General features: G+C 34.7%; 2 protein-coding genes across 3 annotated transcripts; both read left to right on the top strand.

Moving 5' to 3' along the window:
* Window positions 1-1,720: 1,720 nt before the first annotated feature.
* Window positions 1,721-13,718, top strand: LOC145600990 (leucine-rich repeat receptor protein kinase HPCA1-like). Of its 2 annotated transcripts, none has more exons than XM_081656887.1 (19): window positions 1,721-2,027; window positions 2,742-2,862; window positions 2,967-3,038; window positions 3,864-3,938; window positions 4,326-4,397; window positions 4,521-4,682; window positions 4,791-4,865; window positions 7,315-7,386; window positions 7,463-7,534; window positions 7,628-7,696; window positions 8,455-8,529; window positions 9,487-9,558; window positions 9,664-9,798; window positions 10,458-10,936; window positions 11,039-11,185; window positions 11,298-11,434; window positions 11,663-11,882; window positions 12,538-12,773; window positions 13,095-13,718. In XM_081656887.1, the coding sequence occupies exons 1-19, from the start codon at window positions 1,931-1,933 to the stop codon at window positions 13,542-13,544; spliced, it is 2,838 nt and encodes a 945-aa protein (XP_081513013.1). In that variant the 5' UTR covers window positions 1,721-1,930; the 3' UTR covers window positions 13,545-13,718. The 2 variants fall into 2 exon arrangements, with proteins under 2 accessions (XP_081513013.1, XP_081513012.1); XM_081656886.1 differs by having other exon boundaries at window positions 11,033-11,185.
* Window positions 13,719-14,810: 1,092 nt separating this feature from the next.
* Window positions 14,811-21,182, top strand: LOC145601012 (leucine-rich repeat receptor protein kinase HPCA1-like). Its single transcript, XM_081656913.1, has 17 exons — window positions 14,811-14,869; window positions 15,143-15,217; window positions 15,309-15,380; window positions 15,590-15,751; window positions 15,852-15,926; window positions 16,110-16,181; window positions 16,315-16,386; window positions 16,480-16,548; window positions 16,626-16,700; window positions 16,943-17,014; window positions 17,229-17,366; window positions 17,630-18,108; window positions 18,182-18,343; window positions 19,090-19,229; window positions 19,602-19,821; window positions 20,226-20,461; window positions 20,612-21,182. The coding sequence occupies exons 1-17, from the start codon at window positions 14,811-14,813 to the stop codon at window positions 21,059-21,061; spliced, it is 2,628 nt and encodes an 875-aa protein (XP_081513039.1). The 3' UTR covers window positions 21,062-21,182.
* The last annotated feature ends 414 nt before the right edge of the window (window positions 21,183-21,596 follow it).

Here is a 21,596-nt window from a genome sequence, read left to right as displayed (position 1 = left end):
AAATTTCATTCGTCAATTTTGCTTACATGACATTTGAATTGTTTAATTATAATTTGAATTTTAAAATCTCATTCGCCAATTTTGCTTACGTGACATTTGAATTATTTAATTATAAAAGATTTTAATAATCTCTTATTTAATTGGCTACTACTAAAATTTAAAATCGTACCTGACACACTAAGAAAATTCGATCTTACGTGGCTCTCCAAAAACCCGGGAAAAAACGCCCCTTATATATATATATATTAAATTAGATTAGATACGAATTGTTTGTTAAAAAAAAAGTACGAGTAAAATCACTAGTATCAATTTCTAAATATATATATGTCGAAAATCACATTGTTAAGTATGTTAACTCCGTTGTATGCAAAATTGCAAACACCTCCACAGCTCCACAGCACTTAGACTTTCGACTTTGGTCAACTTGCTCCAAAGTCTCACCTCCACTTCTCCCCCATGTCATGTCTTTCACCAAAGCCAAAACCTCCAAATCGTTCCCATTTTCCCCAAAATCAGCCCTCAAAACCCCTCAAATCCCACCTTTAACCAATACCCAATTATAAGGTATTGCCCTTGAGAAAATGGCGCCCTTTTAGTTTGGGAAATTTCAAGGGTTTTGTTGGCTGATTCTGCGGTTAATGGATGAATATTTGTTGGTTTATGTGAGTCAATTAATCAGACTTCAATGGTGATTGTCTACTAATTTGTCTCACGCTTTTGCTATGTCTGATTTAGACATTGCTGGTCCATGTAAGTCTTCTCTTTTTTGTTTCTTCATACTTCCTCCGTCCCTAAATTACATTCCTCTTTCTAGCATTAATTCCTCACATAATAGAGAGAAAGAGAAATGCAATTTAGAGACGGAGGGAGTACATTATTACTATGCGCCGGTCAAACTACGTTATTTTATCTAATTTTTGCTAAGGAGTAGTCACTTGCAAGTACGGGATAATGGGGGATCCTACATTCCCACCTAATACGGGTCGAACTCCTCTCACAAGGTGGAAAGAGACCTCTAGCCACTAGGTCTAATTATTTGCCGGTTAAATTGTAACACTAGACCAAACTATGTGCCGATTAAATTGTACTATTAGGCCAAATTATATGCGTGGCAAGGAGATAATACTAATGTTTCTAATATAGGTTGATGCATCCTCACACTTATAATTCACAAAGAAGAATAGTCTAAAGGAGATTTGGTGAGTAGTGTAGCACTAGAAATGAAGCAATTATTTGAAAATGGTGGAAGTGTTATACTCCTTTGGTTTTTCTATTGTTACTGTTTGGATTATTCACCTCATATACTTTCATTAGATTTTCATAGGTTTTAGAGATATTAATGTTCAAAGTCGTGTATACTAAGTCAAATGATAACACAACAAAAAATGAAGTACGTATTTCTATATGGAGTGTGTAATTTATTTTACTACCTCCGTTAATTATTAGGTGCAACATTGGAATTTTTTGTATCTCCAAATTAACGGAGGTAGTATAAACCATTTTTTTCCAGCAAGCTTCTCTGTACATGGAAGACAGTGTAGTACACTCTATGAAGCTGATTTTTCTTCCTTTGAGAAGAGTAGAAGTCAAGTGTGCCCAAACAATTTCTGTCACATACGAGAAACTTAATTGATGGGCAACTTCTGGGACCCAGATTATTGAATATTCAACTGTACTCTGACTCTTCTCTTCTTATATTTCTGTTTATTATTGGATAATCATGATTTTTCAGTCCAACTTTATCTACCAAACTTGTGTCACTTAACTTCAGCTTGGCAAGTTGAGTTGAGTTGCTCTCTTGCTCATTTATGATGAATGAATAATTGGATTTTCATTGCAGAAACCAGTTGTTAAAAATTGATTAGAGCTTTTTTTATTTTTGTGTTAAAGATAGGTTTTCATTGCAATTTGTTGTTCTGATCTTTAAGAAATGAGAATTTTTGGCAGTGGAATGAGAATAGTCCTATTTGTAGCATTCATTTGCACTCATGTTTTTGGTGCATTAGCACAGACCAATTTCCAAGATGGTAAGTGTGCATAATTTATGTTCAATCCTTATTATTTTGTACTTTTATTGTTGTGCAAGTTTTAATTTTTTTTTAAAAATAATCTTTATATTACTTTTAGAGATTCTTGGTTTATGATGTTGAATGATTTTGGTTAGCTCTGATATGCTAAACAAAAACACTTATGACCTGTTTGATTTATCCTACTAAATGACCATATTGGTAAAAAGCTAGTGTTTATCCATTGGAACAATTTTCAATCTCTTGGTATGCATTATTCTTCACAAATTTATGTCTACTTAATAGTACTGTATCTAACAGGGTGATTAGTGCCTTTAGTGGAACAAAAACTGAAAATTATGCAGAGTAACGAAGTAACGAGGAAACGATGCAATACCTAGGGCATTGACACGAAACTTTCTGTATGAGATTACATACAAACCCAATACCATTATTGCTTACTAAATGAGCTATTAATGACTAATGGTTTTCATTACCAAACAAGTAAGATTGGAAGATCTTAAAATTCATTGTGTAACCAGTCATCAGGAACTCCGTAGCAAATTCATAAATCATATGCCATTCCACTTTGGAGTTAAGGCTTCAGTCAGATGTGGTCTGGACTCTGGATTGTTTGCTTTTCTCTAACAATACTCGTATTTATTTACCTTAAGTGGATTGGTGGTTTTGTACCAACCTGGCCGTTGAACACTTAAGCACAAATTATTGGTTCAGCTGCTGTTTTGAAGGCCCTCACAACTGGCTGGGAGAATTTACCGAAGAGCTGGATTGGTGAAGACCCTTGTGGCAGCAGATGGGAAGGAGTTACCTGCAGCAATTCCCGTATAATTTCAATGTAAGTTGTGATCTGTAGTTCTAAGTCACAGTTTGTATATATTTTTTCTAGAGTAATAACCTCACTAATAATTAAATTTTCCATGATGTTTGGTTGTGCTTCAGAACATTAGCAAGTATGGGTTTGACGGGTCAGCTCACCGGAGATTTGGCATCTTTGTCTCAACTGCAGATTCTGTAGGTTTTTTCTTTCTTTTAACTTTATTTTTTTTATCATTTAAACTGAAAATTTTACAGTAGTCGTTTTAAATATGACTACCATAAATATCATTAAAATAATATGGTAGTCATTTTTTAAACAACCACTGTAAAATCATCCCATTTAATCACATATACAAATAATGCTTCAGAAATATGCACCCATCAGATCCTTTTAGGCTATGTTTAGTTCAGCTTATTTAAGCAGATAATTGATTATTTCAGAATGTTCAAATAAGATTAGACTAGATTCAATATTTTCTGTTTGTGATACTTTATTGCTATGTATCTATTAATTTGTAGTACTACCTCCGTTTCATATGTTTTGCAACTTTTGCTAAAAATGGATGCTACACATTATTTGCAACTAATGTTTCATTTCCTTTTTAGTTGTCATTTCTCTCTATCTCTCTCCTCATCACATGCATTCCTATTTGCTCTTTCTATCTTAGACTCACAAACAAATTTTGCCTAGGAGTTCGTGCACCCTTCAAAGTTGCAAAAATGAAACAGAGGTAGTAAAATAAATTGTGAAAATTTCATATTTGGAAAGTATGCATTAATGCGAATCTAGTGACATCTTTTTTGATAACTATTTTAAGTATTAGTGTAAGGTCAAATTTTAGTCAAATATGAAAGTCGGATCAAATCATTAAAAGTCATATCAGATTAGATGAGGTGAACTGAACATAGCCTTTGTTAGAGGTATGAAACATTGTAATTTTTTGTATTTAATCTTAAGTCAATAGATAGGATTTTACTTGTCATGGTGAAATTCTAATTTATTCTATATAACTTTTGCAGCGATCTATCCTACAATGAAGGGCTAACTGGTTCTCTTCCATACAGTATCGGAAAACTGTCAAATCTTAATACCTTGTAAGAAACTTTTAGTAATTCTTTGAGAGACCTTTTAAGTTATTGTGCACAACTAACACTAGTGCTTTATACTAACTAGAACCTGTTTACTTTTTGGATAATTTGTGAGGGCTCTGGTTTGATTTAATTCACAGTGCACCAATTAGTCTCTACTTTATGCACCATGTAACCATGAATCTTACAATGATAGTTAACAACCACATATGCACATGTTGGATAAATCTATAACACAAGGTAAAAATGTTTACATGTTGAATTACTGTAATGTTTTGGGTGTAATGGTGCCAAAAATTGGAACCAAATGATGCATGTGATGATGTGAATTAAGTCAAGTGACATTGGCACCTTATGAATAATCCCTCTTTCTCTTTTCTCATTATGTGCAAGAATCCTTCTTGGTTGTGGCTTTTCCGGAAGAATTCCTGATTCAGTGGGATTGCTCAAGAAACTTGTCTATTTGTAAGAATCTTACACATGTTCTCTAAATTCTGTCTAAACCAATACTTAAATTTTCTCTAATCTCTTCCCTTTACATAAGCTTAGCCTTTGAAGCTTTTTTAAGCCCAATTTCAAATCTTGCAGATCTCTAAATTCTAACCAATTTACTGGAGAATTACCAGCTTCTATTGGTAATTTGAAACACCTGTATTGGTTAGATATGTCTGATAATAAGCTCACTGGAAGCATTCCTGTTTCTGATGGAAGCCAACCGGGGCTCGATATGCTAGTTCATACAAAGCACTTGTATGTACTTATTTTTTTTTGTAACCTTAATGTATTACTTATATTAGTAATTTTTTCTTATGATATCCGCATGTTGATTAATGTGTTACTAGTGTTAAATCTTTTCAGCCACTTTGGAAAGAATCAATTCTCTGGAGAAATCCCGCGTAATCTGTTTAATTCTGACATGAGTCTGATACATGTGTAAGTGCTGTTATAATTTCGTGTTTTATAATGGCCTGTTTGATAGGCAGTGATAAAAAAAAGATAATGGTAATGTTGTGTTTTTATGTAGAACATTATCTAGTAAGTGACAGGATAATGCTTCACCTTCAAGTATTTGCTTCCTTGCATTAGTTGCATATTTCTTCTACCACTAACTGATACTGTTTGGTAGTAATGTGTTAATTAAATATATATGGCAAAACACATACATATGATCGATATGGACTTTAACATTTGAATTTCTTTGAGAAAATATGTACGAGTAAATATAAACCAATCCACGTATCCATCATGCATTGCTAATGGAGCTGTAAGATAGAATGTTAAATAGATCATACACGAAAATGCTACAGCTTACTGCATCTTGCGACCATTCCAATAAGGACAAAGTAGTAAATACTAAATAGAATCACACCCCCAATTTTATCTTTGTCAATATCACACCCAAATACCCAATGATTTCAGAGGCCTAAGGGGGGAATCCACTATAACCTCTATGATTTCAGAGAAATTGTATACAGACCTTCCTAAATGGGAATTGGATCCAAGATATCATTTCAATGCAATTTTCTCCCAGTTATATCAAATACAGGTTCAAGCAATACTTCTGAAAGCTATTTTATTGCCTTAAACGACATCTTAAGACTATAATTACCTTAATTGTGCACTCATTCTAAAATTTTCGTCTTTATTGATTCTTGTTGGTAAATATGAGATAGCATAATATGAGAGCATCTATATTGACATTGTCAATATCTGAATCCTTAAGTGTCCAAATAATCTAAAAGGCAACTGTTCTCTCCAATGAATTACTAAATGAGTAAATTAAGGGTTAATCGTCCTAGATAAAGATTCTACTACAAACATGCTTATATTATTTTATTTATTTAGACTACTGCTACAAATTTGCTCTCTTCTACTCCCCCTTTTTTTGTCAATTGCATAAGTAGGGTATGCACAAAGTTTAAGTAGAATGATCTGTTGGTGACCAAAGTGGAATTTTATATTATGAAGTAGAGTAGGAGTATATTTAAATGTTAGTTGGAGATAAAAAAAGGATATTTTGATTTTTACCACCTTCCAATAACGACTTTGTCGAATTTACCACCTCCATAAAAAAAAAGATTTACTTTACCACCTCATAAAAAAATAAAACATCAGTTTTACCACCAATCACCTCCAACTAACGGATTCTGTCCATAAATCCGTTAGTGGGGCCTACTTTGCACACGTGTCGCTATATTATTGGGTAAGTTTTAAAAAAAATTAAAAAAAAAACAAAAAAAAAAATTAAAAACAAAAAAAAAATTAAATCCGGCAGCCCCACCTCCCCTACCCAATTCCGGCAGCCCCACCTCCCCTACCCAATTCCGGCCACCATCTCCGATTCCGACCACCCCCTCCCTCTCCCTCCCCGTTTCCGACCAGCCCTTCCCTCTCCCCCCCCGATTCCGACCACCCCTTCCCTCTCCCTCCCCGATTCCGACCACCCCTTCCCTCTCCCTCCTCGATTCCGACCAGCCCATCCCTCTCCCTCCCCGATTCCGACTACCCCCTCCCTCTCCCTCCCCGTTTCCGACCAGCCCTTCCCTCTCCCTCCCCGATTCGGACCACCCCCTCCCTCTCCCTCCCCGTTTCCGACCAGCCCTTCCCTCTCCCTCCCCGATTCGGACCACCCCCTCCCTCTCCCTCCCCGTTTTCGACCAGCCCCTCCCTTCCCCTGCCCGTTTACGACCAGCCCCTCCCTTCCCCTAGCCACCACCTAACAGCTACGACCAACCCCACCACCATCCAAACCCAGACGCGAAACCACCGCGACCCGAAACCACCACCACCCAGACGCGAAACCCACACGAAATTCCGACCAACCGAGTTAGTTGATTTCGTTGCTGGTTGGTTGACATGGAAGATCGGGGAAGATTAAGAAGAAACGTTCAAAATGTGGGCCCTACTAACGGATTCATGGATGGAATCCGTTAGTTGGTGGTAAAATCGATTTTTTGGAAATTTTGGTGGTGGTAAAGTAAATCTTTTTTTTATGGAGGTGATAAATTCAACAAAGTCGTTATTGGAAGGTGGTAAAAATCAAAATATCCATAAAAAAAAGCAGTGGTAAAATAGTTGTGCAAGTGGACATAGTCGGATAAAAAATTAATAAATAATACTGGGTCCTTATATGGAATTGTTTCAGTTAATCAGAAAGGGTGGGAGTGTTTATTTATCCTTGCTTGTCTTCTTTTGGTACTGACTTTCTTCACTTATTGTGCATGCATTGTAGCTCTTAATATAAATTGCATGTTATCTTTGCAAAAGTAACAAAAGTGCAACTGAATTCCCATTTATTTTAGTTCATCTCTTTTTGTTTTTATTGATTTTTTTTAATACTTTATTTATCAATAGTCTACTAATTTTTGATGTTTAATAACAGGCTTTTTGACAACAATAACCTCACAGGAAGCATTCCTGAATCATTAGGTCTTGTCCAGTCGTTGGAGGCAATGTGAGTAGAATGGGTTGAGGCTGATAATTATCGAATTCTGATGTATCATTGTTTAATAATATCTTTTCTGTATTAGTCGCTTTGACAGGAATTTATTGAGTGGGGATCTTCCACCCAATCTCAACAACCTTACTCGAGTCACCGAGCTGTAAGTGAATGAAAATTTTAAAATCTTCAGTTTTTAACATTTTCTATACAAAGGAAATTTGTTGTGAGTGATCTTTAAATTGTGTAATTTCAGGGATTTGTCTCAAAATGCGCTAACTGGTCCTGTGCCCAATCTTACCGGCATGGACACCCTTATTTCTGTGTAAGTACTAAGATATGTCTTAGTAGTTTTGCCCCTTTAATGGAGAAAAGAAGAAACAAGTCAACATACTCATACTTGTGGTTTATTAAGTTTCAAAATTACTAGCTGATATTTCACAAGTACTTGTTTTGTTCATATTTTGCCGCATTTGGATGATTAATAAAACAACTTTCCATTTATGCCTGTTTCACAGTACTTTGCCACATGTGGATGACTATTATAGGCATCTAGCTAATGTACTTAAGGACCATAAGGCGCATACTTAAAGTTTGCTCACTCAAAAAACTGCCTACAGACACCTTGGAAGTTTAAGCATTTTGCATAAACTGGCGCAGCTATCTAACATGTACATACTTTGTTTGAGAGGTGCTTCAAATATTTCTTTTACTAAATCATTTGGTTAAGTTTTGGTTCAAATAAAACCTGCTAAACTTTCAATGTGAACGCGTTTTGTATTCAATTTTGATAAGGTTTTACTCATTTCAAATAGTGCACATGATAATCTTGAAAGCCATATAAAAATTACTCACATGTTAAAGCATTTAAGTGATAATAGTCTTTTCTAGTTTCTATTCATTGACAATGAAGTCACCAATTTATCATTTAAATTCTCAGCTAGTGATTTTGAGACTTGGTATATGACGTCACCCCAGAAAAAATATTGGGGTGGCCTATGTCACATGCAACCTTTACCTATTTGGAAATAAAATTTTGCCGTTTTCTCCTTGGTTTACTGTGCAATGTCTTTATATATGCAGGGATCTGAGCAACAATAGTTTTGCAGCTGCAACAATTCCAAAATGGTTTTTATCCCTAAAGTCCCTGAGAACAGTGTATGCCCTTTTCTGAAGGATTTCCTAGTATATTAATCTGCTTCAATGAAATTGTTTCATCTAAATGTGTATAGATGCTAGTCTTTTCTATTAGTTTCGTCAATATTATGCATGTGGTCATGCAGGAATTCACTCAAAGCCTGTGTTTTCCTTGTTCATTTGTATTTCTTCACCTCTTTTGCTTAAAATTATATGTTTTTCAGAGTAAACTATCAGATTTTAACCACAAAACTGTTACTTTCCTGCATGTTTGCAATCCAGTTCAGTTCATCTGCTTCATTTTTTTTTATTTCTTGCTCAACAATTGCATCTTGTACTTGTAGTATGTGAGTGTACGCAGGCTACATTCTATATTCAGCCTTGTAGCATGTTATTAGTTGGTATAAGTCCTGTGACGGATTATGAATATTATTGTTAGGTGTATAATCATTCTTAGACTCCCAGAATAATGTATATAATTATTGTATACTCCCTCTGTTTAATTTACCCCCTTTCCTATTTTGAATGTTTCTTTTAAATTTAATCTCCTACTACCCCCTTTTATTTATTTTATTTTTTTTAATTTTATAAATAACTTCACAAAATCACAAGTAATTTTTTATGTCACCTTCAGTCCTTCACATTTTAATTTTTGCCCTCTTATTTTTAATTGCGATTTTTGTAATCGTGAAAAGATAAGTGTGTAAATTCAAATTAAAAGAAAAACTGGAGGGAGTTAATTTTAGAGATATTTCTCTAGATCCCCTTATAATGGCAAAAGCCATATTGATGGACCTCATCGTGGCTGGTAATACGATACATATTTTACATCTCTTACAAAGAGTTGAACTTTCACTATTTTATCATCACACAAATATTTTAAATACATCAGTGACTCTTAATTGTATTTACCTAATTTCCTTCACTTTCTTATCTTAATAGAGATGATCTTTATTTTGTATAACATTTTACTTTCAGAAAAATGGAACGGACAGGACTTGAAGGGCTGCTTCCACCCGAATTCTTCAGTGACCAACTGTTGCAAACTGTGTGAGTGTTGGTTCAGTTTTCTGTGATAAATAGCTAGGAACATTATACTTAATTTTTCATCCACATATGCGGGATGATGATGACGCCACAATTTTTTTTTCACAGCATCTTGAAGAACAATCGGCTTAATGGGACTATAGATTTTGGTAGTAGCTCTAGCCAGTTTCTGGATTTCATTGATCTACAAAACAATTCCATCAGTAATGTCAAATTGAAGCCTGGATCTAATTATAAAATTATGTAAGTTTTTTTAATGATTTCTTTTCTGCACGGGTACTGTTATAATTCAAGGATTTACTCAAATACACAATGTGCATAGAAATAAAGTATACGTAGAGTCGTAGACTATATATCTTTATTGAAGAGACTGTCCTCATAACAGGGATTAGGTATGTTGAATTTCATAGATAAGATGAGACATTGAGCTTTAAGTTGTTGGCAAATTTGCATTCCTGCAACAACTTTCGTTTCAGGACAAAAAACTTATTTTTTTACTATTTGCTTACATCCACACAATTTTAGGTACTCCCTCTTTTTTTATTTATTTATATTTTATTTTTAATGCAACACTTTTTTTAGTATGGAGTTTCGTATGGTTGAGTTGAATTTGCTAACATATTATGTTTGTAGGGGAATTTAAAACTAAAGTATGAAATATAGTGGGTTATTGAGTTAATGTTTATTCAAAATCAAAGGATGTGAGGAGAAATAATAGAGAGATATAATAAAATATTGCAGTATATTTCCATTTAAGCGTTGCATTCATTAAAAAACGGTCGTTTTAGGGAAGAGTGACATGATTAAAAAAACGGAGTATGTACTTAATACATGCTTCTCCAATTTTCAATGCAGAAATGAGTGTGTGTGTGTGTTTTTTTTTTTTTTTTTTTTTTTTTCAGGCTTTCTGGTAATCCAATTTGTCAGAGAAGTTTGGTAGCATCAACTTACTGCAACAAAAATCTGCAGGAAATTGGTTCTTACAAAACACCAATATTTTGTGTTCCTCCCAAATGTCCATCTGACCAAATGTCTAGCCCCACTTGCAAATGTGCATATCCCTACACTGGACAATTTGTCCTCAGAGCTCCTTCTTTCTCAGCCTTCGGAAGTGATAGTTACTTCACAAGACTCCAGCAATCCCTTTTGACATTTTTTGTTAATAATTCACTTCCCGTGGATTCAGTGTCACTAAGTAATCCAACCATGGATAAATTTGGTTACCTTACCATGCAGCTAGCATTCTTCCCAGCTAAACAAGCTCATTTCAACAGAACAGCAGTGTCTTCACTTGCGTTTGCACTCAGCAATCAGATTTTCACACCACCTAATGATTTTAAACCCTATGTGTTTCGTGCAGACAATTACATCCCATTTGAAGGTGATTATATCATGTATTTTCTTACAAGTAATTGGTTTTTTCAATATTTTTACCTCTTTTATCCTTCAAAAATTTTTCATATTCAAATATTTGCAGCGACAGGAATAAAAAATCCATCTCATATAGCAGCAATTGCTGGTGCTGTTATAGGAGTTTCAATTCTACTGTTGCTACTAATAAGTGCTGCAGGCTATGCATTTTATCAAAAGAAGAAGTTAGAGAAGGCTAAGCAGCAGGCTAATCCATTTGGTAGGTTGCAACTTTTTTTTTTTAATTTATTTTTTATTTATTTTTTTATTGTTTTTTTTGTGACTTTAAGTTCAATCGTACAAAGCTTTATGATTTATGTTACCCATTGCAGTGTCGTGGGTCTCACATGGAACTAGCGGTGATGTTCCCAAGTTAAAAGGAGCCAGGTTTTTCACTTTTGAAGAACTTCAGAAATGTACCAACAATTTTTCTGAAGTCAACAATGTTGGTTCTGGAGGCTATGGGAAGGTTGGTTTTAACATTGGCAATTAATTATAAAATAATGCTCCATATATTTATATAATCTACTCCAATTTCTTATGTGATATTGTAGCTGAAAAATGTTTTTATCTTTGTCATCCTTCTTAATAGACTCAGATTTCCATTTGAAATAGTGTAGATTAAAATAATGCTCCTCCCCTTAAATTGGTTCATTACAGCTAGCTTCTGACAGACTGATTATTTTGATGTTTGTAGGTTTACAGGGGAGTTCTTACTGATGGGCAGATTGTTGCTGTTAAAAGATCTCAGCAAGGATCGATGCAGGGTAGTCGGGAGTTTAAAAATGAGATTGAGCTTTTATCAAGGGTCCATCATAAAAATCTTGTGAAACTTATAGGATTTTGCTTTGATCATGGAGAACAGATGCTGGTCTATGAATTCATTCCTAATGGCACACTATCTGATAGTCTTTCAGGTATATGTCTTAGTCTATTAGCTTCCTGCAGAGTTGCAATTCAGATTTCTACAGTGAACATAATGCTTTATCAGTTGGCATTAATTACATTTCCCAAGCCATTAGTGCAGAAAACATGGTATTAAGGATTTTACTTGTCAAGTTATCATATCTCTTGAAATTAGGCAAGGTTTTCAAACCTTGGGAAATGGTCTATAGTTTCCTATACAGTCTTTTGCTGTTTTGTTTCTTGTTTTGTTAATAGAAGATGCGACTTCATTAAAATTGAACCATAGTCCTAGGGGATTGGGAAAGTTTTCATAACATATAGGAGTGGCTGATATTATACCTCTAGGACCAGAGCTTTATGTTGGCTCTATTGTGTTTGCTCGTGGTAGAAGTATTCTATAAATGCATTGCCACACTATTCAGTATTTTGATTTTTACTAAAGACCAATAAAGTTTATTATTTTTTTAAATGCATTTTAGACAACGGGATCCATTCTTGTATTCACATTTGTTTTGCCATGAACACAAAATTGTTTACATTTCTCCGTGAATTAAGAAGTGTCCTTATTGTTGGGTTAGTTTATAAATGAAAAAATATTAGAATTGGAATGATCTTAATCTCCACATAATATTCCAACTATATTACATATCTGAACTATCCATTCAGGGAAATCTGGGATACAGTTGGAGTGGATAAGGCGACTGAAAATTGCCCTTGGCTCGGCCCGAGGTTTACAGTATCTGCATGAGCTCGCTGATCCACCAATCATACACAGGGATATAAAGTCAACTAACATCTTGCTTGATGAGCGTCTAAATGCCAAAGTTGCTGACTTTGGCCTTTCAAGGCTGTTTGGTGACTCTGAAAAGGGTTATGTTACTACTCAAGTCAAAGGAACAATGGTTAGTATTACAAGTATCTTTGTTACTATTTGATTTTTACTGTGTATACTTAGAAAGTCCCACTTAGGCAATGATATACACTGGCTGTCTACGTCCTCTTGATTGCTAATCGTAATGTCCATTTATGCTAATTTCTTGCCTGCCAAAGTTAAAGCACTTTGACATCCTCAAATTAACATTGATATTCACATTCTAAGCTACTGTTTGAGTATAACCAACATCTATGATTATGATACATATACTTTCTACCATTTTATCTTACTACCATTTTGAATGTTCTGTTGTAATGCACAATTCATGAAACATTACATTCTCTTGTAGGGATACCTCGATCCTGAATATTTTATGACCAATCAGTTAACTGATAAAAGTGATATATTTGGTTTTGGTGTGGTTTTACTGGAAATGCTCACTGCAAGCAAACCAATACAACAAGGCAGATTTATTGTGAAAGTGATAAAAGAAACAGTAGACAAGACAAAAGATTTATATAACCTTGGTGAAGTAATGGACCCTGTGCTTCTTTCATCTTCAACAACGCTAGTTGGATTTGAAAAGTTTGTGGATTTGACATTGAAGTGTGTTGAAGAATTCGGAGTTGATAGGCCTTCGACAGGTGAAGTGGTGAAAGAACTCGAGATCATTATGCAGTTAGCAGGTATGAATCCAGATTCAGAATCTACGACGACTTCACAGAGTTATGACGGATCATCAACCGCAAAGAGTTTCAGCCATCCCTATTCTGATGATTCACTTGTTCGATATAGTTAACGTGTTCTAATTTACCAAGACATTCCTAAAGATCTTAGTCTTGCAAATTTGTATATCATATAAACAACTACGTGTATAACGTATCCTTTGTGTAAAGGTGAAATATGCAACTTTGTTAATGTGAGTTAACTACAAATAATAAATCACGGAATGAGGTTTTTTAATTTCTTTGAATTAATTGTTGTTGAAAGTGTTGCTTCCCTAGCTTTTAAAAAGTATGAGATAACTCGTTAGCCGCCCTAGTTATTATTAACGTTTTGGCAGGATTGTTTAGAGCTTTGTACTTTTTATAATTATTCATTAAATGTTTGAGCAGCTTATTGAGGTATTCTAGTAAGCCAGATTTTCATACTTCGTATTTGTTTTGTTCGTCTATATTATACTAAACAACATTATTTCGATTGGGTCTTCTAAGCTTGACGTTGTTGATGAACCTATTGTTATTTTTTCCTTTAGATATAACAAAGTTGGCGAATAATTGATATTAATATCATCAACTAAGCAATTTACGAACAAAAATTTACCCATTGACAAATTTGATGGGGCATTGACTATGACAATTATAGCTAATTAAACTAATTAATTGCTAACTATTGGTTTATTTTTCTTATAATTGTCATGTTTGATGATGTATGTAGGTTGACTTAGAATCTATGTTCTGAATTAGTAAAACTGTTCTTGTTTTTAATTTAACACTTGCATAAGTTGCATAGTTGCGTATGATGTGTATTAGAATATTTTATGTTCCTAAATACAAATTAAAGTTAGAGTGCTTATATTTATTCTGCAATGTGCAATTTGATGCTGTATAGTTTCATTCTGTCAATTGTATCATCAACTAAACTTGGAGCAATGAATGCAGTTATAGTATTTTGTCTGCTTTTTTTTAGCACTCGAGTTTCGATCACAAAGTCGGACACAAATAGTAATGATGGTTAGTTTTAAGCATGTACTTGTTTCCTTTTTTCTTTGGTTAACAGTCAAACATATTAATAATGATTTACCGAGAAATTCATGTCTGAAACCGTGTTGCATGCAGTTACTGCTATAATGTCGTTGAAGGCACTCTGGCAGAATGTCCCACCGTCTTGGAGTGGTTTTCCTGACCCATGTGGCCGTCGCTGGCAAGGAATTATATGCAATGGTTCCCGAGTTATTGCTATGTGAGAAAATTTACATAAAAAACTCTTCTACAATGTCTTTGTCCCATCTCCTGATCTAATTTTGCAGGGTTTTTTTTTTTTTTGGCTCAGAACATTAGCAAGCATGAAGTTGGAAGGCAGACTTTCAGGTGATATCCAGGAATTAACCGAACTACAAATACTGTATGATTCTTAAATGAACTATGAATGATATTTTGAGCTAAATAGCAACCACTTACAGTTGATGTCTCTTTGTTTGTCTTTGTACAGAGTTTTCAGTCTTATAACTGATGTATTTTCGGTTCTCTGTTGCATACCTTACCTTTTTATTCAGAATATTGTGTACTAGACTACTACAATTGTCAATTGATTCTGAACCTTATTCTTGGCTAACTTGTCTGATTAAATAAACTCATCAAACTGAGGGTTATCTGATTGTTTGTTTCTTTGATGTAGAGACTTGTCTTATAATAAAGGATTGTCAGGACCTCTCCCTTCAGCAATTGGGAAATTAACAAAGCTCACAAACCTGTAAGAATTTTAATTCGGGACAAAATTAGCTCTACGTAACTTAGAAGATATATAATCTGTTGTGAAACATTCACTTTACTCTTGTCATTAGGATCTTGGTTGGCTGCAATTTCAATGGACAACTTCCAGATACTATAGGCTCTCTGTCACAGCTGAGATTCTTGTAAGATTTTTTTATTTCTAAAAGTTTTGTTTAATTACATAGAATATGTTGCTTTTATGCTGTCTTGATATCTTAACATAGTATTTGATGGACTAAGCTTTGATTCCGAGTTTCTATAATGATAATTATGATGATACCCTCTTTTTGTCTATGGCTGTATCCTTCAGAGTTAGTAATTTTCTTCATCTGCATGCTGTTGTTTCGTGCAGATATATGAATTCTAATAGCTTCAGTGGGAGAATACCAAATTCAATCGGCAATCTTTCTAAACTCTATTGGCTGGATTTAGGTGAAAACAAGCTTACTGGAACTTTACCCATTTCCAATGGGACTACACCTGGTTTGGACATGCTGGTCAATACTAAACATTTGTATGTTTGATAGCTTTGAGGTTCCATTGTCGTTTCACCATTGAAATTGTTAGTAAATTTTCTTTTATTGATCTTGTTTGGGGAACTATTTGTTGATCAGCCACTTTGGAAGAAACCAACTCTCAGGTTCTGTTCCCCCTCAATTGCTTCACGAAAATATGACTATCCTTCATTTGTAAGTACTACTCGAGATTCTAAGATATTCGTCTGATGACTTTCTTCATCTACCCTCACTGATCATCCCAAATTAGTTCTTGATAGAATGAATGGTTTATCTGTAAATTTTACTATGAGCCATGTTGAAGCAGGGTATTTTACGATTCGTGTCAAGTGTTTAACAAATATTTTTGGCTGGCAGACTTTTGGATAACAATCAGCTTACTGGCAGCATCCCGTCAACACTAGGTCTAGTTAAAACATTGGAGGTGGTGTAAGCATCCTATCCTCCTCTTTAATTCCAAAGAATTTCATTTAGAAAAACAGGTGATTGGAAAAATAATGGCGTGTCTTTGCTTAGTAACCATCAAGTAATATGTTTATTTATTGACTTCGTTGTTCAACAGACGGCTTGACTGGAATTCTGTCAGTGGGTCTGTCCCTTCAAACATTAGCAATCTTACTAGTGTTACTGATTTGTAAGTAAAATGAAAGCATGGACTCCCTTTCTGTGCAATATTAGTTTTCTCCAAAACGAGTAATATTTTTTGGGGGATTTTAATTACTTTCAGGCTACTTTCTAACAACCAGTTGACAGGCCCTATGCCAAACCTTACCGGCATGAATTCTCTGAATTACTTGTAAGTATGAAATCGTGCATACTTCAATGTTACATTACATTCTCAAAAATAATGTTCTGTGAATATTTTGTGTGCAGGGATATAAGCAACAATAGTTTTGAAGCCTCGGACTTCCCTTCATGGATCAGTGCAGTGTCTTCGTTAACAGATTTGTATTAATTTTATCTCAATTAAAACTGCTTCGCCTTAGCTGTTTGTTTGAATTGGATGATATCTTTTTGTGTTTACTGAAAATCAGGCTTCTAGCTTAGGTTAAATCTACCAATAATTCAGTTCAAAAGGAAACTAAAAACCTTCTGCAACAGAAAATCAGCTGCACTGATGCTCTCCTATGTCGTAGCTCAAAGTTATCACATTTGTTTCTTATTAAGTACTTTATGGTTCCTTTTCTCAGAATAATGGAAGGAACTCAAATTCAAGGCATGGTTCCTGATACTTTATTCAGCCTTCCTCACTTGCAGCAAGTGTAAGTATCATTGTCAGACTTTCAGTCCCTGACTCATGTTTTACGATAGAGCAATATTTGCTACTAGTATTTGATTATTGTTTTCGTCTTGCACTCAATGTGATGTTACAAAAGAGAAGATCTAAATGACATGAAAGAAAATTTAATTACCTGGAACCAGATTTTTTTGGACATCAAGGGACACATTACTTACTATTTTTCCATGTTTATCTAGGTTTTTGAAGAAGAATAGCCTAGATGGCAGGTTGGACATTGGTGCAGCTCATAGCACAGAACTTCGGATCATTGACATGCAAAACAACAATATTTCTGCTTTCACTCATAGACCTGGAGATAACAGTTTCCAACTAATGTAAGCTTTGGAATCCAATGATAGTCTCCAAGTAACTACTATGATTTCCTTGTTGGGGCTTAAATTTTTCCCGTTCCCTAGAAGAAACAGGAGGTTGGGGGGGGGGGGGGGGGGGGGGGGGGGGGGGGGACAAATATATAGATTTTTATGCAAACAAGTAAGGAATTACTTTCAAATTAAGATATTCTTATTGAATAATATACTAGTCCCTTTCAATGCTCATTGGATATCTTTTGTCTCACAGATTTTCTTAACTTTTGCAGTCTTGTTGAAAACCCAGTTTGTGATGAAACAGCTGACCTTCAGAGTTACTGTGGAATCACTCAAGAGTCGAAACCCTCATATACTACACCTCAGAACTGTGCCCCCGTTGCTTGTAATGCAAATGAATTTTCAAGTCCTAATTGCAAGTGTTCTAATCCATACACTGGAAATTTTGTATTCAGAGCCCCGCACTTTTCAAACTTGCAAAACTTCAGTTACTATACAGCTTTGGAGCAAAAACTAATGGATACTTTTCACTCTTTTAAACTTCCCGTTGATTCAGTTTCCCTCAGTAATATAAGTAGAGATACATCTAATTACCTTGGAATCACATTGCAAATATTTCCCCTAGATCAAGGTCGGTTCAATAGGACAGCCATTTCTGTTTTAGGCTTTTTACTTAGCAACCAAACATTCAAGCCACCGCCAATATATGGAACATGCTATTTTACAGCTAATGAATATACAATCTTTGCAGGTAAATACACATTTCTTTTCTGTATTTCGCTATCTATTTCCTTCATAATATTCACCATTTTGTCCAACTCTAGATGAACCTGCATCCGGACAAAAGAAGGCTCTCAGTATGGCTGCTATCATTGGAATTGCTGCCGGAGGTTCCTTAAGCCTGCTAATATTACTGTGTGCAGGAATTACCATTTGTTACTGTCGGAAGAGACCTGCAAAATCTGAAGAGCCAACTTATCCCTTAGGTGATTTCTCATCTCGTCCATTCAACTTAATAAGTTTTCCTTTTTTAGCTAACCTTTGTAATTTGTATCATTCTTTCATTTTGTATTCTAGGGCCTAAGATTAGCAGTTGCTTAGAGTTTAACGTCAAGCTTCTCTTATAGTTTCTATAATAGATAGTAGCATACTTAGCTTGTTTCTGATTATATGAGCTTGTTTCTGATTATACTTACCATACTTAGCTTTTTTAGCTGATTATAACCTTAATCAAAAAATGCTTTGCGATCCGTGATGTTTTCATGCATTGGTTAAGGTATAGAACCTGTAAACATCTTATATATGCTAAGGCAATAGTTACAAAACATATATATAGATATTATATACGTAGTCTAGCACATTTATCCTTTGCAGATTATATCCTCTGGCTCTATGATGCTCTGCCTTGCTGTGTTAATTCTTGAGCTTAATTCTTGCATTAAAGGGTTCCATTATAAACATGAATCAAGTTTATATCGTACATTAGAGTTTTTTTATTTCCTACAAGTATCCGTAAAATTTTTATTGATTCTGCGCCTTTTGGCAGAATCTGATAATTCTCCACTTCTCCTTACACGGATCAAGACACTACTTTAGCTGCCCAAATGGAAGACTAAGACACTTTTTAGGACTGTCTTCTTTGGAAATCAGATACAAGAGAAAAGTGAATATCATTTGTTCAAACTATTAAAATGTTTTGACATTGATTTATAACTTGTAGGTATTACACCAGTCTCACCTTGGACATCACCTGGAATCAACACTAGCCCATTACAACTGTCAGGATCGAGGTTGTTTACACTGGATGAGGTAAAAAAGATCACTGATAATTTTGCAGCAGCAAATGACATTGGGTCAGGAGCCTTCGGGAAGGTAAATTACAACTATGTAATACTAATTAATTTACACCAATTCTGAATGTCACACTCCCTCCGTCCCATTAAGAATTTATGTATCTACACCATGTGTACCTGACAGCGAAACCTTTACAAAGTAATCACAATGCGGTGATGCATCCTTGGTTTAATACCATTTATGAATGACTGATTTCAGGCCATCATATGATCTTATTTTATAGAAAAATATGTACAAATCACAGGATTTCTGTTGGACTTAACACCTTAAAAAAAATAAATAATAAAATTAGATATTAGTATGATATATGTAGGCACAATATTGGAATAGTAATTTTTTTAGTTTTCATTTTGAATTATTTATTTTATGGTATACAATGTTTATATATAGGTATATAGAGGAATGCTTGTAGATGGACAGTTAGTTGCAGTAAAAAGAGCAAATCATGAATCAAGGCATGGTGGTAATCAATTCAGAGCTGAAATAGAGCTTCTAACGCGAGTTCATCATACAAACCTTGTCCGGCTGTTGGGTTTCTGTATAGAAAAAGGAGAGCTAATACTAGTCTATGAGTATGTTCCAAATGGCAACCTGAAAGAGAGTTTATCAGGTACTTAAATCTAGTGCACCATTTTTCTCTATTCTCTACAATTTCTGCAAATCGTTTGCCATTTTTGTTGAATTGTTCTTGCTTACTACAATAACACTTTCGTGTCAGACGGAATTATAAACATGACAGTATGCAAATATTACTTTTTCAGTACATATAGTCTCTATTTGCATCTTCTAAAACACAAATTCATACCCTCAGGGGTTTCAATTTTTAAACATCAAATTTCAATCTCAACTAACACCTTTTAACAAAGGCCTAGCTAAATCATTTCATCAAAAATTTATTTATGTTGAGGGTTGTAATAGAGAAATTGAAGGAAATGCCTGCCTGCCTGCAAACACATCTGAAAATTTTGCTTTCCTTTGGCTCTGATAGTTTTGTGTGTACACTGCATAATGCAGGAAAGTCGGGAGTACGACTAGATTGGAAGAGGAGAATCAATGTAGCTCTTGGGACAGCAAGGGGTTTATCTTACTTGCATCAACTAGCCAACCCGCCAATTGTACACAGAGACATCAAGTCGAACAACATCCTTCTTGATGAAAACTTGAATGCAAAAGTTTCTGATTTTGGTCTGTCCAAGCCTCTGATTGATGTTGGAAAGAGTCATATCACCACTGAAGTGAAAGGGACAATGGTACGTTTACACCTTATGAATTTGTCGTCGCTCTTTGAGTTTATTATAGGGGCTTGTTGACATGATAAGCCAATCTACCTATTAAATAATAACATTAAGCCACTAAGAAATACATTGTCTAGCAAGTTTGAAGGTTTATTTAATGTGCAGGGATACTTGGATCCCGAATATTACTATACTCAAAAGCTGAACGAGAAGAGTGATGTATACAGTTTTGGAGTACTAATGCTCGAGGTGATAACAGGAAAATCACCACTAGTTAGAGGAAAATACGTCGTAAGTGAAGTAAAGAATGTCATTGACAGAAGACAGGATCTATACGGTCTTCATGAAGTTGTCGACTCAGGTATTATATTCAGCACTTCACTGAAAGGCATTGAGAAGTATGTCGATTTGGCATTGAGGTGCGTGGAAGAATCGGGTGCTAATCGGCCTGACATGGGAGAGGTGGTGAAACAGCTTGAGGACATATTAGAGATGGCTGGTTTGAATCCTTACATTGATTCAGGAGGAAGTTCAGGAACATTTGATCAACGGAATATTCGACATTTTTATAGGGATGAATCATTGTACAGTCATAATGGAGCACTCCCACGTTGAGTTCAACTTCTTTGTATTGGCAGCTTTTCATTAGAGTTCATATCGTTGTTTGAGATAATTGATAAACTGTTGGAAATAAGAAAGCAAAATAAAAGAAGAAAAGTTGATAAATGCTACTGCTTTTCTCATTCAAATAAAACAACTAATAGCAACCTATTATATAGGCATACAAAGGAAACATGCACAGCTAATTTACGTGGGATCAACTTCCTATTTACATGGGTAGTTGCTTATAGTGAGTGCCCCATGAGTTTAGCCCACTATGACTCTACTAAACTTCCTAATTTGACTTAGTAAAAATATTAGAAACTGAATAATAATAAAAACTAACTTACTAGTTTGACCAAGTAAAAACAATATTAAAACTAAATATCTAATTAACCAACTTTGAAGCACTAACTTTAACACACCCCTTTACTTCAAAGTTTGATAAAAATAAATTAATGAAGCACTTCTCTTCATCCATGATGCACTTCTCATCACCTACACAAATGTTATTGATGCACATTATCACCAACCATCAATGTTTACTTGT

The sequence above is a fragment of the Chenopodium album genome, chromosome 21 (assembly GCF_948465745.1).
Source record: "Chenopodium album chromosome 21, dcCheAlbu1.1, whole genome shotgun sequence".
Lineage (NCBI taxonomy): Eukaryota > Viridiplantae > Streptophyta > Magnoliopsida > Caryophyllales > Amaranthaceae > Chenopodium > Chenopodium album.
Note: the sequence above shows the minus strand (reverse complement) of the source record. Positions and strands in the feature narration are given on the sequence as shown.

What these genes read in the sequence shown, in the direction of transcription:
- LOC145600990 (XM_081656886.1), top strand. Translation starts at nt 1,931, where the DNA reads ATGAGAATTTTTGGCAGTGGAATGAGAATAGTCCTATTTGTAGCATTC. An exon ending in CTTACTCGAGTCACCGAGCT is followed by an intron (nt 7,535 to 7,627) that starts GTAAGTGAATGA and finishes GTGTAATTTCAG; the next exon opens with GGATTTGTCTCAAAATGCGC. An exon ending in ATGGACACCCTTATTTCTGT is followed by an intron (nt 7,697 to 8,454) that starts GTAAGTACTAAG and finishes TTATATATGCAG; the next exon opens with GGATCTGAGCAACAATAGTT.
- LOC145601012 (XM_081656913.1), top strand. Translation starts at nt 14,811, where the DNA reads ATGAAGTTGGAAGGCAGACTTTCAGGTGATATCCAGGAATTAACCGAA. An exon ending in CTGGTCAATACTAAACATTT is followed by an intron (nt 15,752 to 15,851) that starts GTATGTTTGATA and finishes TTTGTTGATCAG; the next exon opens with CCACTTTGGAAGAAACCAAC. An exon ending in CTGAAGTGAAAGGGACAATG is followed by an intron (nt 20,462 to 20,611) that starts GTACGTTTACAC and finishes TTTAATGTGCAG; the next exon opens with GGATACTTGGATCCCGAATA.